The following is a 14,353-nucleotide window of genomic DNA, read 5'->3' on the forward strand; positions in this document are numbered from 1 at the left end:
AAAAAAAAAAAAAAAAAGAACTGGTTGGGGACAGTAGCTCAGACAATTATATATGGGGTAAAAGGAGCAGGGAATAACTAGAAATATAAAGGCTTAAATGATCCATTCATAAGTTCTACTAAAGGTTTAAAGTAGTGTCAGAGCGGTGAGAAAGAATTGTTCCTATTCCAGAAACACAGAGAACTGCAGGTATTAGAGTCTGTGGTGGGAAGCCTAGAGGGAGGGTAGTAGGGGTGGGGGGAGAGAGAGTGGATTTGGTAACCATGAGAATGCTGGGGCTGAAGTAGAGGAAACAGAGGAGTAGATATGAGAAGGACAGGAAGCTTGGGGCAGTGATGCAAAGTTTGGCTTCGCATATTGAGCTTGAGGTGAAGCCATATGTCCAGTTGGAGAGGTCCAGCAACCAGTATGCACATAGAAATGTCAACTTAGTAATCATTCATAGAGCTGTCATAGTTGATACTTTCAGAAATGATATTACTAAGGGATAAAACACAGGTAGATAGAAAAGAAAACTGAGACTAGAGCTCTGAGGGAAACCTACATTAAAAAACTGGAAGGGTGAAAGAGAAATGGAGCCTAAGTATTATATCCAGTGATTTAAAAGAATACTCAAACAGTAACTTCTCACAAGGATAATTATCATTCTTTCAACAAGTATATATTTACCATCACTGTTGTAGAATCTGAATACTGCAATTCTTGTATACTTCAGATTTTGTCTGAATAAGACAAAGTCCTAGCTCTTCTGGAGCATACATTCTATTGGGAGAAAAGGCAAGAGACAGATAATAAAACAAGTGAACAAGTTTCTACAGTTAAGGATCAAAGTAAACATTATGAAGAAACACAGCGAAACCAGGAGGGTATGACAGAAGCAGCACTGTTTCTCCAGGCCTTTCATGCTGTTGATCTTTACAGCAAGTTGGTCTACTTGATGCTGAAGTTTTGCGTGAAACTGAAACTTCTCTCACTGTTCATCCACCCACACTCCATGTATCAACTCTTCCCTCTATTACCAGTATTATAGTTAAAACATGTTTCATCAGAGTTAGCATCAGGGGGTGCCTGGGTGGCTCAGTCGGTTAAACTGTCTGCCTTCAGCTCAGATCATGATCTCAGAGTCCTGGGACTGAGTCCCGCGTCAGGCTCCCTGCACAGTGGGAGCCATCTTCTTCTTCTCCCACTCCACCTGCTTATGTTCCCTCTCTCACTCTGTCTCTGTCAAATAAATAAGTAAAATATTTAAAAAAAAAAAAATCAGTTATTCCTAAAAATGTGACCTTTAGCTAATTTTCACATGTGCATCCTGATTTTTTTCCAAGGTAACAACTGTAAGATCAACAGTATTGAATCTTAATAATACTACCTTCCCTGTTACTAAGTCCTTCCATAACATTTTTTAAAGTCTCGATACTTTTCCCTTCCCAAAATGGCTTTTTAACTTGAATATGCAACTTCTAGATCTGGCTGTTTGGAGAGAGTTCGTGATTAAAGGCATTTACAATTAGAATTTAGTAACATTATACAAATTAGTGTATTTTCTTTGAGGTAGGTATATCCATTTGCAGTAGAAGGAAAATGGGCTTTCTGGCTGCTTGAAATTCACTTAGTCCTTTCTTCTTTTTAAAAAATAAAAGCTGTTATGTTTAATGATCATGACTTGTTGAATTTTGTTTCTCATGAGCCTGTTCCAGTATCTGACTTTTTCAGCATATTATGCTGTCTTTAAAACCAATGCTGAGACCCTCTTGTTTGCCATAATTTGGGCCTCTTTAAATTCATTAGAGCTCTAAGCTTATACAGAACAAGGGTATTTCTGTTAGAGGACTCCTTTCATCCACAAGTAGTTTTCCTTTTTAAAAATGTTTGACCACAGTTCATCCACATAAGTTGATTTGTTTGCCTAAGTTAAGTGCTAAGATGTGAAGATGGTTTATTATGCTTGTTATAGAATAGAAATAGAATTTCCTAGGGAAAACTTCCTAGGAACCCTTAGTACTTGGATTAAAGAGATTTTTTAAATATTTAATGGTTAATTAAGTAAACTTGTCCCTATTCTCTGTCACTGTTTTTTTTAGCAATATAAAATAAATACAAAATACTGCAACAAAACTTTTAGCCAAAATACCAAAATTTATGCATCCAGATGTTCTACTCTTTAAAGTGGATCCCAGGGGCACCTGGGTGGCTCAGTGGATTAAAAGCCTCTGCCTACGGTTCAGGTCATGATCCCAGGGTCCTGGGATCAAGCTCCACATCAGGCTCTCTGCTCAGCGGAGAGCCTGCTTCCTCCTCTTGCACTCTCTCTCTCTGCCTGCCTCTCTGCCTACTTGTGATCTCTCTCTGTCAAATAAATAAATAAAATCTTAAAAAAAAAAAAATAAAGTGTATCCCATTAGGGATGCCTGGATGGTTCAATGGATTAAGCATCCAACTCTTGATTTCAGTTCAGATCATGATCTCAGGGTGGTGAGATCAAGCCCACATCGATACCACATGGGGCTCTGTGCTGGGCATGGAGTCTGCTTAAGATTCTCTCTCTCCATCTGCCCCCCACCCCCATTCCTGTACCTGCATGCTTTCTCTCAATGAATGAATAAAGTGGACCTCTTAGGTGGTGGAATCCACAAATCATTTTGGGAACGCTTTCGGAAGGACTTTAGGATTTCTTCCACTTTCCTCAAGAGTGACAAAATACCCTTTGGTAGCAAGTTTGATTTTATATGATACATCATTTAAAGCTAAATTTGGCAAAAATGTAGTTGATCAAACTGAGAACTTATTAAATGAGAAAGAAAGAATATCTGTTCTAAAAAATTACTTTCTTTGGCTTTTAAAACTGTTTTTAAAGACTGTTGTCAAAAGATAATAGTTTCCTGAGATAATTATTTTTAATGAATACCATTTATTTGGATGATATATTTAAGAAAGTTTTTTTTTTTTTAAAAGATTTTATTTATTTATTTGACACATAGAGCACACAACAAGGGAGCAGCAGAGAGAGAGGGAGAAGCAGGCTCTCCACTGATCAGGGAGCCTGGATTCGGGGCTGGATCGTAGGGCCTTGGGATCATGACCTGAGCTGAAGGCAGATGCTCAACCTTAGAACTGAGCTACCCAGGCATCCCAAGAAAAATTGTTTATTAGATGTGTTAACTCTATAGTCACTTCTCTTTTTTGTTCTAACAGAAACCTAAATAATTTTCAGTTGGGATAATAAATAGATATAATCTGTTTTATTCCTCATTATTATATGCAATACTTTTTTTTAAGTAGTCTCGTGTCCACTGTGGGGCTCAAACTCATGAGAGTCACACACTCTACTGATTGAGCCAGCTAGGTGCCCCTAGACTATATAAGATATCTTTTAATCCTGGTTTTAAAACCGTGTATAGCTTCAGGTAATGGATAGTACTAAATTGATGAAACCAGTTTTTCACTCTGAGTTTTAGGGGTGGCAGCTTAGATTATAACTCCATGCAAATGGATTTCCATTTTTGTTGTTATCACATATTGATACATGTATGTTTTGTTTTCTGGTTAGATTTATTCTCCTGACCATACCAGCAGTAGTTTTCCATCAAATCCATCAACACCAGTTGGATCACCGTCACCTCTCACAGGTAGGCTTCTGTTTTAACTACTGACTTGTGTATGGGGCTGCTTTGAAATATTTGAAATTTGTTTATTTTCCAATAAAATCTAGTAAAAATGTATGAAAAATTTTCTGAATTTTGAGAAAATATGTAAACATAGTCTTGTTCATTTTGAATATTGAAATATTTGCTAGTTTGACTCTTTTCTGATTCTTAATTTGGTATAATTTCTAAGAATAATTGTTATAACAGGGTAAAAAGGCTGACAATTGGGATGAAAGCAAAATAGAGAAGGAGATAAATCAAAATTTTTGGTAAGGTGACATAGGAAGTAAACAGAATTACCCTATTTAGAAGTACATGTAACTTCTTTCTTGTTCTCTGCCTTTTCCTTGTACCATGCGTAAGACTCAGAAATGAATGTTTCCACTAGTTTGTCTTTATTTTCAGATTCACTAAGTTATTCATAATACTGTAGCTTTTTGCTAAGGAAAAGAAGTGTCTATAAATGTGGATGAATATTGTTAGTAGAGTTAGATAAGCAGTTTAGATTTGTTTTCCGTTTTTTTTCCACATTTGCTCTAACAAGTTCCAGTTACTATCCTACAGTATGAATTTGTTGAGGTACAATTGTTATTATTGTAAATAGGAATTTTTAGATACTAGGAATAAATAAAATTATAAGAAAAGGTTTAATATTTATTAAGCTATAATTTTAAAACTTGTCATGTATTTTTCTGAGCAATGTTTGAGAAAAAAACATGCTAAAGAGGGCATGCATTAGTTTTGAGGAAAAGACATTAGGCAACTGGGTAAAAATTGCCTTATTCCTCCACCAGTTGACCTCAGAATTGATTCTCTTTTTCTGATCAAGTCATTAATTAAGTCCGTGTGGCTTTGTTGTTGTTGTTAAACCTTTTTGCATTGTTGAAGGTTTCTGGTATATCAGGGCCCTGGCTATCACCTGTGCTTTGTGTATCAGCTTTGTGACTCTGCTGAGAAGCATTCCAGTGTGGAAATGATGAACTGCTGGCAGCTGCTTTCAGCTCTTAGTGGATTCTGCCACTTTCTCAGACACCATGGCTTCAGCTGTCTAGTAAAAGTTGAACAGCTGTTCCCCACATAGTCAGGACTATGAAAGACCCATTGACTTAAAGTTGTTATTTAACGGAGAGCTGAAATTACAGGAAGAATGATGTAACTTTAACCCTACTCACCCTTCTGGCACAGTTTTACTGAAATTGTCAGTGTCATTTTTGCCACAGCCTATTCTCATCCGAGATGAGAATATCTGTCCTTACTATGTGTTCCCACCTCCTCATCCCCTCTGCCAAAAGTAAGCTGTAAAAGTGTCCTTTGGTTTTAATTAATACTGGGAGGAGGTCGGGCAGCAGAGTTCAGGGATTAAAAATGAGGGGACATCACTAAAATGGAGAATCAGAGACTTAGACATTTTTCCAAAAAATCGTGGTTCAAAGTAAAATCTCACATTTCCTCCTCCATCTTTATTTGGGGTTTAATAGGTAATATCCTTCTCCCCTCTTTAATTCAGTTGATTAATAGATATCTGTGGTCTGTTGAAGTTGTGTAACGAAGGTACCGATAGGCTTCCTTCTCAATTCAGCAGTCATAATCGAAGAAAAATTCTTTCTTTCGTATATTCCTACTGAAACAGTACATCAAAGACTGATTTTAAGTGTATATCTCCCATCCCCTGTATCTAGTATTTCCATCCTGCTACCACAGACATATATATACACACACCCTAAATTGACAGAAATGTAAAAGAGAGGAGGAAGGAAAGCACAATGTGATAAATTACTCACAGCTGAAGGAAAAATGAAAAAGATGGAGCAAACCAAAGCTTCTATTACAATATGTGGAAATTATTTGGTACCTTATATTGTAGTGGCCTGTTACCTAAAGTAAAAAATTCTACCCCACTGTGTGCTCTCTATGCTTGTCCTATTCTCTATGCCTGACCCATCAGTCAGACTGGCCCCGGCCTTTGAGGATAGATAAACAGGCAAAGAGCCACACAGGCATCTTCTAAGGCAACCATCATTCTTATTTAAATTCCACTTATTTTCCTTAGGAAAATTTTAGGCCAAGAACATGTATATCTGCCTAAAGCATGTTTATGAGGAACTTCGGAGATGGTAATACTGTATCAGTCAGGATACTTTAGGCTGAAAGGAAGAGAAACTCTTGTCTTGACTGGCTTTAATTAAATAATGAGAGGATTGCTTATCTTGTACAAGAAGCCCATGGCAGGGCAGGTTCCTGGACCCTAGTATGTCAGAACTCCTGCTCTACTGCTTTGTAGGTCTTCCTCAGGCTGGCGGCAAGTTCAGTAGTTCAAGGTACCATATGTGGCCAAAACAGTGTTCAGTAGAAGAAAAAGACCATCTTTTCCTTGTATTTTAAGAATCTTTTTTAGAAGCTTCTTCAACAGATTGGCCCTCATGAGGTCTTGGCCAGCATTGGGCCCCCAACACACCTGCTCTAAACAGAAATGGGACCACCATGGTTATCTTAGACATTAGGATTTACCCCAAAAGCTAAGAATAGAGTTACTCTTTTCTGGTTCACACCAGGAAAGGACAGATATCCCATCCACCTCCTGAAGAAAATTAGGGCTCTGGCAGCAAGGTAGAAGAGATGACTATGTCTATTACAGTTGCCATTTGGGAACCGACACAAGTATTTAAGAGGATATGTTTTATTTTCTTTTCTCTTCTTTTCTTTTTTGTTTTTTTTTTAAAGATTTTATTTATTTATTTGACAGAGAGAGATCACAGGAGATAGAGAGGCAGGCAGAGAGAGAGAGAGGGAAGCAGACTCCCTGCTGAGCAGAGAGCCCAATGTGGGACTCGATCCCAGGACCCTGAGATCATGACCTGAGCCGAAGGCAGCAGCTTAACCCACTGAGCCACCCAGGCGCCCCCAAAGGGTATATTTTCTAAGGGAACTTGGAGAGTAGACAAGCAAAATTTGTTTTGCTTTCTTTACCTCCTTCTAGAATATAAATAAATAAAGGTTTAATAATTGCCATGCTCAATAGCAATCTTGAGAATATTTACAATGGAAATAAAGAGGAAGAAAAGATTCCTTAGTTTTGGCTAGTTTAATCAATGAAATATCTATTTTTATTATCTGTCAGTGTGCCTGGTGTTAGGCATTTATCTGATGTCAGCATGTTTTCAGTTTAGCTGAGAAAATAAACACATAAAAATACAGCCATCAGAATTCACTCTGAGCTCGAGTGGTTGGGATAAACTTCATGAAGAGATCAAGACTTTAAAAAGAGGAGGAAGATTCTAGGTCTAAAGAAAAGAGTGTAACAAAGATCTAGATGCAAGAAAGTGCATGACTTCTTCATCCAGAGTCATGGACATGACTGATTAAGAACTCTTCACATATGGAAGTATGAAGCACTCAGAAAGGTTGGCTGGAGCCAGATTATGGAATGCAAAGCACTCCGTGCTATATTAAGGATTATCCAACCTTTTCTAAGTATGAGGGCTCTCATGAAAGTTTGAGTTTAAGGTAAGATTACTAAGAGAAGCAAGTTAAAAAAAAAAATTAGAAAATGCATGATGAATGGTCTTTCAAGAATTTCTTCCAGCCATTCACTATGTTGGTATCTAGTCTCTAAAGTTATTAACCAGTTAACTCTAAGTTCCACTCAGAATGAGAACAGATCAGAAACACTAGGTGGATCTTAGATTTAGTGATCAAAGAAGCCTATCCACGTTTTCTAGCCAGATAATTCCATTCTCCTATTCTAATCACCTAGCTACCTTGTTTTCTGGAAATGGTCACTAAATTCTAATAGCAGGTAAGTTTATTACAATCCTTCTTGAATAAGAGCTAGCTCTTTGGGGTGATCTCTAAAAGGCGCAGGTAATTATAGAAATTGTTAACTACAGAAACAGTTGAAAGCTTGTGCTTATCTAGTAGAAGGAAAGGATAAGTCCCAAGTCAGTACATATTTCTATACTAGATATCAGGTGACAGGGAAGGAAGGCAGGAAATAACCCTATCCTCTTCCATGTGTGTGTAATAATGCTACAGTTGATGATTACAGGCTAGAGAGAGAGAGAGAGAGAGATGACAGCAGCTACTGAACTAACTCTATCCATTCGTCCCCTTTGGGACAATAGCATGAATTTTTGAAAAGACAGCTGGGGTACAAGGAGCTCCATCCATCAACTATAACTTGGCTTTTCTATGAAGTTCAAGCAGGTATCAGTGATTTAAGCATGTTACTCTATTTTAACCAAGTGTGTCACGGTGGGGCAGCCCAATCTATACTAAATGCAAAACAGTTTTGAGTGTATTTTTCCAGTTTAATGAATTACATTTTGGATATAGACCTTAGCATGGTTTCTTCATATCATTATCAAAAAATAATGAGTGTAGGAGATTTCTTACCTAAGTAACTCTTTGCACATCTCATTCCTCAACACTAAACCCGTTGAAGAACCACAAAAAATGCCTCTTTTGCCAAGCAGATTACATGCTAATAATCCTGAGGTGTTTAAACATAAAACCTGTATTAATATCCCATACAGATTAAATAATTTGATGATTAGTATCCTGTTACAGGCCAATCACCCAAAGGGAAATGAGAAAGATGGAGCAAAATGTTTGAAAATAAAATATTCTAAACATCAAAAGAAACTACTTTCAAAGTAAAGTCTTTTTCAAAATGGATTATGATTAACCTCTTATTCACATAAAATTCATAATTCTACATCAATGCTTGGAACACACTAATGGCTGCTGAATTCTGCTTGTTATATAAATTATCCTGTTCCAATGTACAGCTTTAGATTGTCCATAATTTGTGTAGTTGAAATAGGATTATCTTTGTATGTCTCACAGGAAACCTTTAATTGTCCTCAAAATATTGTGATATGCTTACAGGTTCAAAAACAAAAACAAAAACAAAAAAACCTGTTAGCTGATGAAGTATATTAACACTTTTTTTTTTTTTTTTACAATATTAGTGTCTAAATTTTCTCTATGTAATCACAACACTATGCATATAATTGTGAAATACAGTCAGGTTAAGAATCTATGTATCCAACTTTTCAACTTGCAAAATATATATGATTGATGGGAATACAATTACTAAGTTACTCAGCTAAAGTAAACTATAAAAGTTAAAATAGTTATCATAAGTTTTCAGTGCTTCCTAAATGTAGCAAATAATCTACAACAATAGGCTTGATGGAACATAGGTTAAGACTAACATTAGCTTTAGTGGCTCAGTGGTTGGGCCTCTGCCTTCAGCAGAGGAAAAAGCCCCACATCCGGCTCTCTGCTCAGCGGGGAGCCTGCTTCCCCCCATCTCTCTGCCTGTCTCTCTGCCTACTTGTGATCTCTCTCTCTCTCTCTGTCAAATAAATAAAATGTTTAAAAAAGAAAAAAAAACTTGAGTTAGCTGTAAATGAGACAAATTAAGTAACCTTCGAGTTCTCCAACTTCGGATTTCTAATACAACTATGGTTGTCAGTGATGCTTTTATTAAGAACAAAAATATGTATTGAGTGAATGTTTTTTATTAAGAACAAAAATATGTATTAAGTGAATGTTTTTTGTTATTTTCTATAAATAATTTGTTTCCAAATGCACAGTCATGAAAATAGTATTTTCGATCAGTCATGGTTTTTTTTTTTTTTTTTAACTATTTGGCATGACCATTTAAACACTGCGTTCTCCCCAACACATGGATGAATTAACCCTTTCATTTTTTTAATAGTTTTTTTTTCCTTTTTTTTTTTTTTCTACTCTGAACTACTTCTTTCTCTTTATGTTATTATATTGCTACCTTCTAAAGTTGAAGGGTAAACATTTAACAAGTTTCATAATGACATTTTCCAAATTTGGTGTAAATTATACCAGGAAAATGTTCAATAGATAATCCTAAATGTATTTGCAGACATTTGAACTTGGTGCATTTGTGTATAATTTAATGGCACAAGTTAGTAAGATATTTTAGAAAGCAGTTTGGCTCTGTGACTTGAGGATCATAAATATATTTATACCTTTTAACTCGGAAATGCTTTTTATCCTTGGGGTGCCTAGGTGTGTAAATCAGTTAAGCATCTGACTTTTTTTTTTTTAAGATTTTATTTATTTATTTGACACAGAGAGAGATCACAGGTAGGCAGAGAGGAAGGCAGAGGGGAAGGTGGAAGGGGAAGCAGGCTCCCCGCTGAGAGCCAGATTCGGGCCCCATCACAGGAGACTGAAATCATGACCTGATCCGAAGGCAGAGGCTTAACCCACTGAGCCACCCAGGCGCCCCTAAGTATCTGACTTATGAGTTCAAGCTCCATGGTGGGCTCTAGTTTTAAAAAAGAAAGAAAGAAAGAAATGCCATTTATCCTGAAGACATGTTCCCAAAAAGAAAATAACAGTATTTACCATTTACAGTATAGTAATACTTTTCGTGATAGCTAACTGAAAGCAGCCAAAACATCCAATAGTGAGGTAATAATGGTGGTTAAATAAATTATGATCTAGAAAATCAGGTGGATATTAACATAGTCATTAATAACACTATCATAAAGATTATGTAAAGCCATGGGCGAGGAACAGAATTTTTTTTTTTCAATTTATTTATTTGACAGAGATCACAGATAGGCAGAGAGGCAGACAGAGAAAGAGGAGGAAGCAGGCTCTCCGCTGAGCAGAGAGCCCGATGTGGGGCTCGATCCCAGGACCCTAGGATCATGACCTGAGCTGAAGGCAGAGGCTTTTAACCCACTGAGCCACCCAGGCACCCCCGAGGAATAGAATTTTAAATTACATATATTTTAAGCACATTTTCTCAAGTTAATGTGTGCTAATGGATAAAGTCTGAAGATACGCAAACATAAAAGTAATTTGGGGTTTTTTTGTTTGTTTGTTTTTGTTTTTTGAAGTATAGTTGACACACAATGTTACATTAATTTTAGGTGTACAACCTAGTGATTCAACAACTCTATATATTGTGCTATGCTCACTGCAAGTGTAGCTACCATCTGTCACCATATAATACTATTACAATACCATTGACTAGATTCTCTATGCTGTACTTTTCATCCCATGATTTACTCATTCCATAAGTGGAAGCTATAATTCCCACTTTTTCACCCACTTTTTCCTTCCCCCATCTCTCCTCTCCCAACCATCAGTACTTTGTATTCGTGGGTCTGTTCCTGCTTTTTTTGTTACAAAATAACAGTAGTTAATAATAACTAATACAAATTTTTTTAAGTATTTTTAAAAGTATAGTTTTTTTCCAACTCCCTACATTGTTGTATTAATAATGAAAAAAATGTTTTTAATGTATTGGGGTTATAAGTAGCCAATACTACATTGAAGGCTGAATAAAAATGCTTACATAAGTTTATATATAGCGACAGAACATTGTTACTGTTTCTTTCAGAACATTATCAAGATCTTCGAATTAACCAAAATACCTATATGTGGTTTTGTGTTTTGTTTCAACAGGTACCAGTCAGTGGCCCAGACCTGGAGGTCAAGCTCCTTCATCCCCAAGCTATGAAAACTCACTCCACTCCCTGGTAAGAGCCTCTTAGGAATAAATGGGTCACTTTTATCTGATAGTGTGGGTGCATTTTTTCAGTAAATCTTGAGTAACAATGAAAAAACAGTAGGATAGCATTACATACAAATTCTTTAGTAACAAATGGCCTGATGTAGTTTAACTATATAAGATACATTGGGTGTGCCTTTTGCCATCTGTTCTTTGGGACCTCAGGCTTCTGGTCTCAGGACAGCTGGTATTAAAATAGAGTTACAGGATTTTTGCTCCTTTGATAAATCTAGAGTTCAGTTCTTCTATACTTTTATGTTTACCTATGAGAGGAAACAAAAAAACAAAAAAAGCACAGAGACCAAGTAAAAGCAAGAAAGTTAGTCCAGCAGGGGAAAAGGGCACATTTTATTCTTTCTCATGTGACTATTCTGTAATGGTTTATTACATTCCTATTAAAAGTTTAAAATGTAGTATCAGCTATATTTGTCATGAAAAGTGTTATTTCCCATGTTTCTTTTTTTTAAAAAATGTATCGTGTTCATTGTAAAAGCAAAAATGTTCTTTAATGAAATGAATAAAGCAGTAGAATAAAAGAGCCTGTCTAGGTATTGTGCATGAAGAATTTGTGGTAGAATGTTAACTGCTGTTGCTTGTCAATGCTTACCACAGAATTACAAAGGATTATAAAAACAAAATGAGGATAACTTGATGGAATGCTAAGTCATGCTATCATTCAATAATTCCAGGTTGCAAATAGAAAAGTTCTTTTTCTGTGACTAACAGAACAATTGAAAGGAAAGTCTTCTTCTCTCATATTTTGCAAGCAGATATAAGCAATGTGTGCTGTTTAGATGCTAACCTTATAACTTTGCTGTTAAATCCCAGCCTTCTCATACCTTAATACAAGTAGATCTTGCAGGTCTCCGCGTTAACTTTACTAACATGTTATGCTGACATGCGCATCAGCTATTTCCTCATCTCTTTTGGAGTTAATCTTAACCTGTGCTTTGCCTCCTGTTCTGTCTTGACTTTGCCAGAAAAATCGAGTTGAGCAGCAACTTCACGAGCATTTGCAAGATGCAATGTCCTTCTTAAAGGATGTCTGTGAGGTACTATTTCTTTTAGATGGTGCCTTTTTTGTGTTTCAGTTAATTATACTTCCTATTATCCATTTAAACTCCTCAAGCCTGTACAGACTCCAAAGTCTTTTAAAATCACACAATGACCATTTTCGTTTTTGTACAGTATATAAGAATAGACTTTTGTTCTTTCATGTTATTGAGAGTGATTCCTTTTAAAAGAGCTCTACTGGCATGTGCTTTTGATTTTTAAAATTCTAATATGTTTGTGTATGGGGCATGTGTGTATCCACAGACAATATCATTTCCTCAGTTTTGTGAAAGAGCATATTTGGATGTGTTCACCATTTCAGATAGGTATGCTTTGTTCACTTAAAACAAAGTTATAGCTTAAACTTGATGAATTTGAGGACCCTTCTCTAAATTGCCTGCATCTCAAAGATCAGTATTAAAGTCCATGTTACCGCTTTTATTACCAATAATTATCAGACACAGCAGAATAGTTTTCATCTTCTGTAGAAAGCTAAAAGAAATAGCCTCATGGTAGATTGGTAAATAGATTTTTATGAAGCAGTGATTTGTTTCTGAAGCATTGTTAATTTTGCATAGTCAGCAAATATCCTTGCTTTGATTCTCAATTGTAGTACAGGTAGTTGCTTTTGAAGCTACATGATAGTACATTTTACTTGCTGTCTTCCATATATCCCAAAGTAGAAAACATAGCAGTTTAATAATTTAACAAATATCAGTGGTAACGTCCATGTCTTTTTTCAATCTGTACAGCAGTCTCGAATGGAAGATCGTTTAGACAGATTGGATGATGCTATCCATGTGCTGCGGAACCATGCTGTGGGACCGTCCACCAGTTTGCCTGCTGGTCACAGTGATATACACAGTTTATTGGGACCATCCCATAATGCACCAATTGGAAGCCTCAATTCAAACTATGGCGGATCAAGCCTTGTTACAAGCAGTCGATCTGCTTCAATGGTAAAGTAGTGCTCATCTCTTTTGTAGTGACCACTAATGCCTATAGTCCTAAATGTTTTTCATGAAATCTTTGGAAGAGAAGTCCTTTTTTAAAAAGTACTTATTGGACAGGGTCATTGGCAGAGCATTGGCCCTTAAAGTCCTGCTACAATCATGTGCAAAGAGCTAAAACTCTCTGCAAGTTCATTTTAGCTTAAACTTAGATTTTTTCTTTCCAGATGTGTGGCCAGAACAGTTTTGCCTTGAAATAGTGTGTAGGAAGTCTGAAGAGCAAAAAACAGTAAAGCAAAACTGAATTTTAAGGGGTCTGGCTGTTTGTTATAATTCAGAACCAGCCTTCAAAGGCAGAAGGAATGTGAAATTATTTGTACACTCCAAATTTAAGCTTTATTACCAAATGAAGAAAATATGGAGTAATTTTAAGAATAGCTGTAATTTAAATGACAATGAAAGGAAAAAATATTCAGTTAATTTCTGAAGAGAATAAGATAATTCAATCCATCTTTTTAAAAACATAATAATTCTTTAGAGAGAAAAAAGTAAAATTTTTTAACAAATCAAAAAATTTTTTACATGTCCTGTGTTATTTTTTATCCAGATTGTCTTGAAAGGAATGAAGCTCTTTTTGAACCCGCAGTTTAACTGATGCCGTGTGTTTGAATGTTTATAGCATTGTTTTTAGGATTTATTGCATGCTATGAAATATTCTCCTATGAAACAGATTTCTAGCTGTAAGCCATGTGATCAAGGGTAAAATTCACCTATCACCAAAATAATTAGGTGCCCCAAATGCTGAAGGCTTGTGTTCTATAAAACAGGATTGGTTCCAGATTTTCACATTCACATGTCAGACAGCCATTTATATTCATTTTGGAGCAGCTGAAGTAAACATCAAACACGGCTGCCTAGTTTCCTGAATACAGTGTTTTCGGCAGCATAAGTAACATTAGATGCCTGCATATCTTAACAACCAGTTTGGGGTTTTTTTTTTGTTTTTTTTTTTTTTGCAATGTCAGAAACTTGAAATTCAGGCTCTTTCTAAATTTTTGTTGCATTCAGTAAGCTAATAAAATGTGGAAACATTTAAAATTATGAAAGTCATAGAAATAGAAGGGGGTATTATCACT

The 14,353-nt window shown here is 36.0% G+C and overlaps 1 protein-coding gene across 10 annotated transcripts in view; it reads left to right on the plus strand.

The window, feature by feature from the left end:
- Nucleotides 1–14,353, plus strand: part of TCF12 (transcription factor 12) — a 389,941-nt gene that overhangs the window by 348,946 nt on the left and 26,642 nt on the right. For 5 of the 10 annotated variants that reach the window (XM_059371992.1, XM_059371995.1, XM_059371993.1 and 2 more), the window contains 4 exons: nucleotides 3,548–3,626; nucleotides 11,109–11,182; nucleotides 12,195–12,266; nucleotides 13,020–13,226. In XM_059371992.1, the coding sequence (XP_059227975.1) occupies nucleotides 3,548–3,626; nucleotides 11,109–11,182; nucleotides 12,195–12,266; nucleotides 13,020–13,226 (432 nt within the window). The remainder of the gene's footprint in view (nucleotides 1–3,547; nucleotides 3,627–11,108; nucleotides 11,183–12,194; nucleotides 12,267–13,019; nucleotides 13,227–14,353) is intronic. The other 5 variants (XM_059371997.1, XM_059371996.1, XM_059372000.1 and 2 more) reach the window with 2 other exon arrangements.

The sequence above is a fragment of the Mustela nigripes genome, chromosome 13, assembly GCF_022355385.1.
Source record: "Mustela nigripes isolate SB6536 chromosome 13, MUSNIG.SB6536, whole genome shotgun sequence".
In the NCBI taxonomy this organism is placed as follows: Eukaryota; Metazoa; Chordata; class Mammalia; order Carnivora; family Mustelidae; genus Mustela; species Mustela nigripes.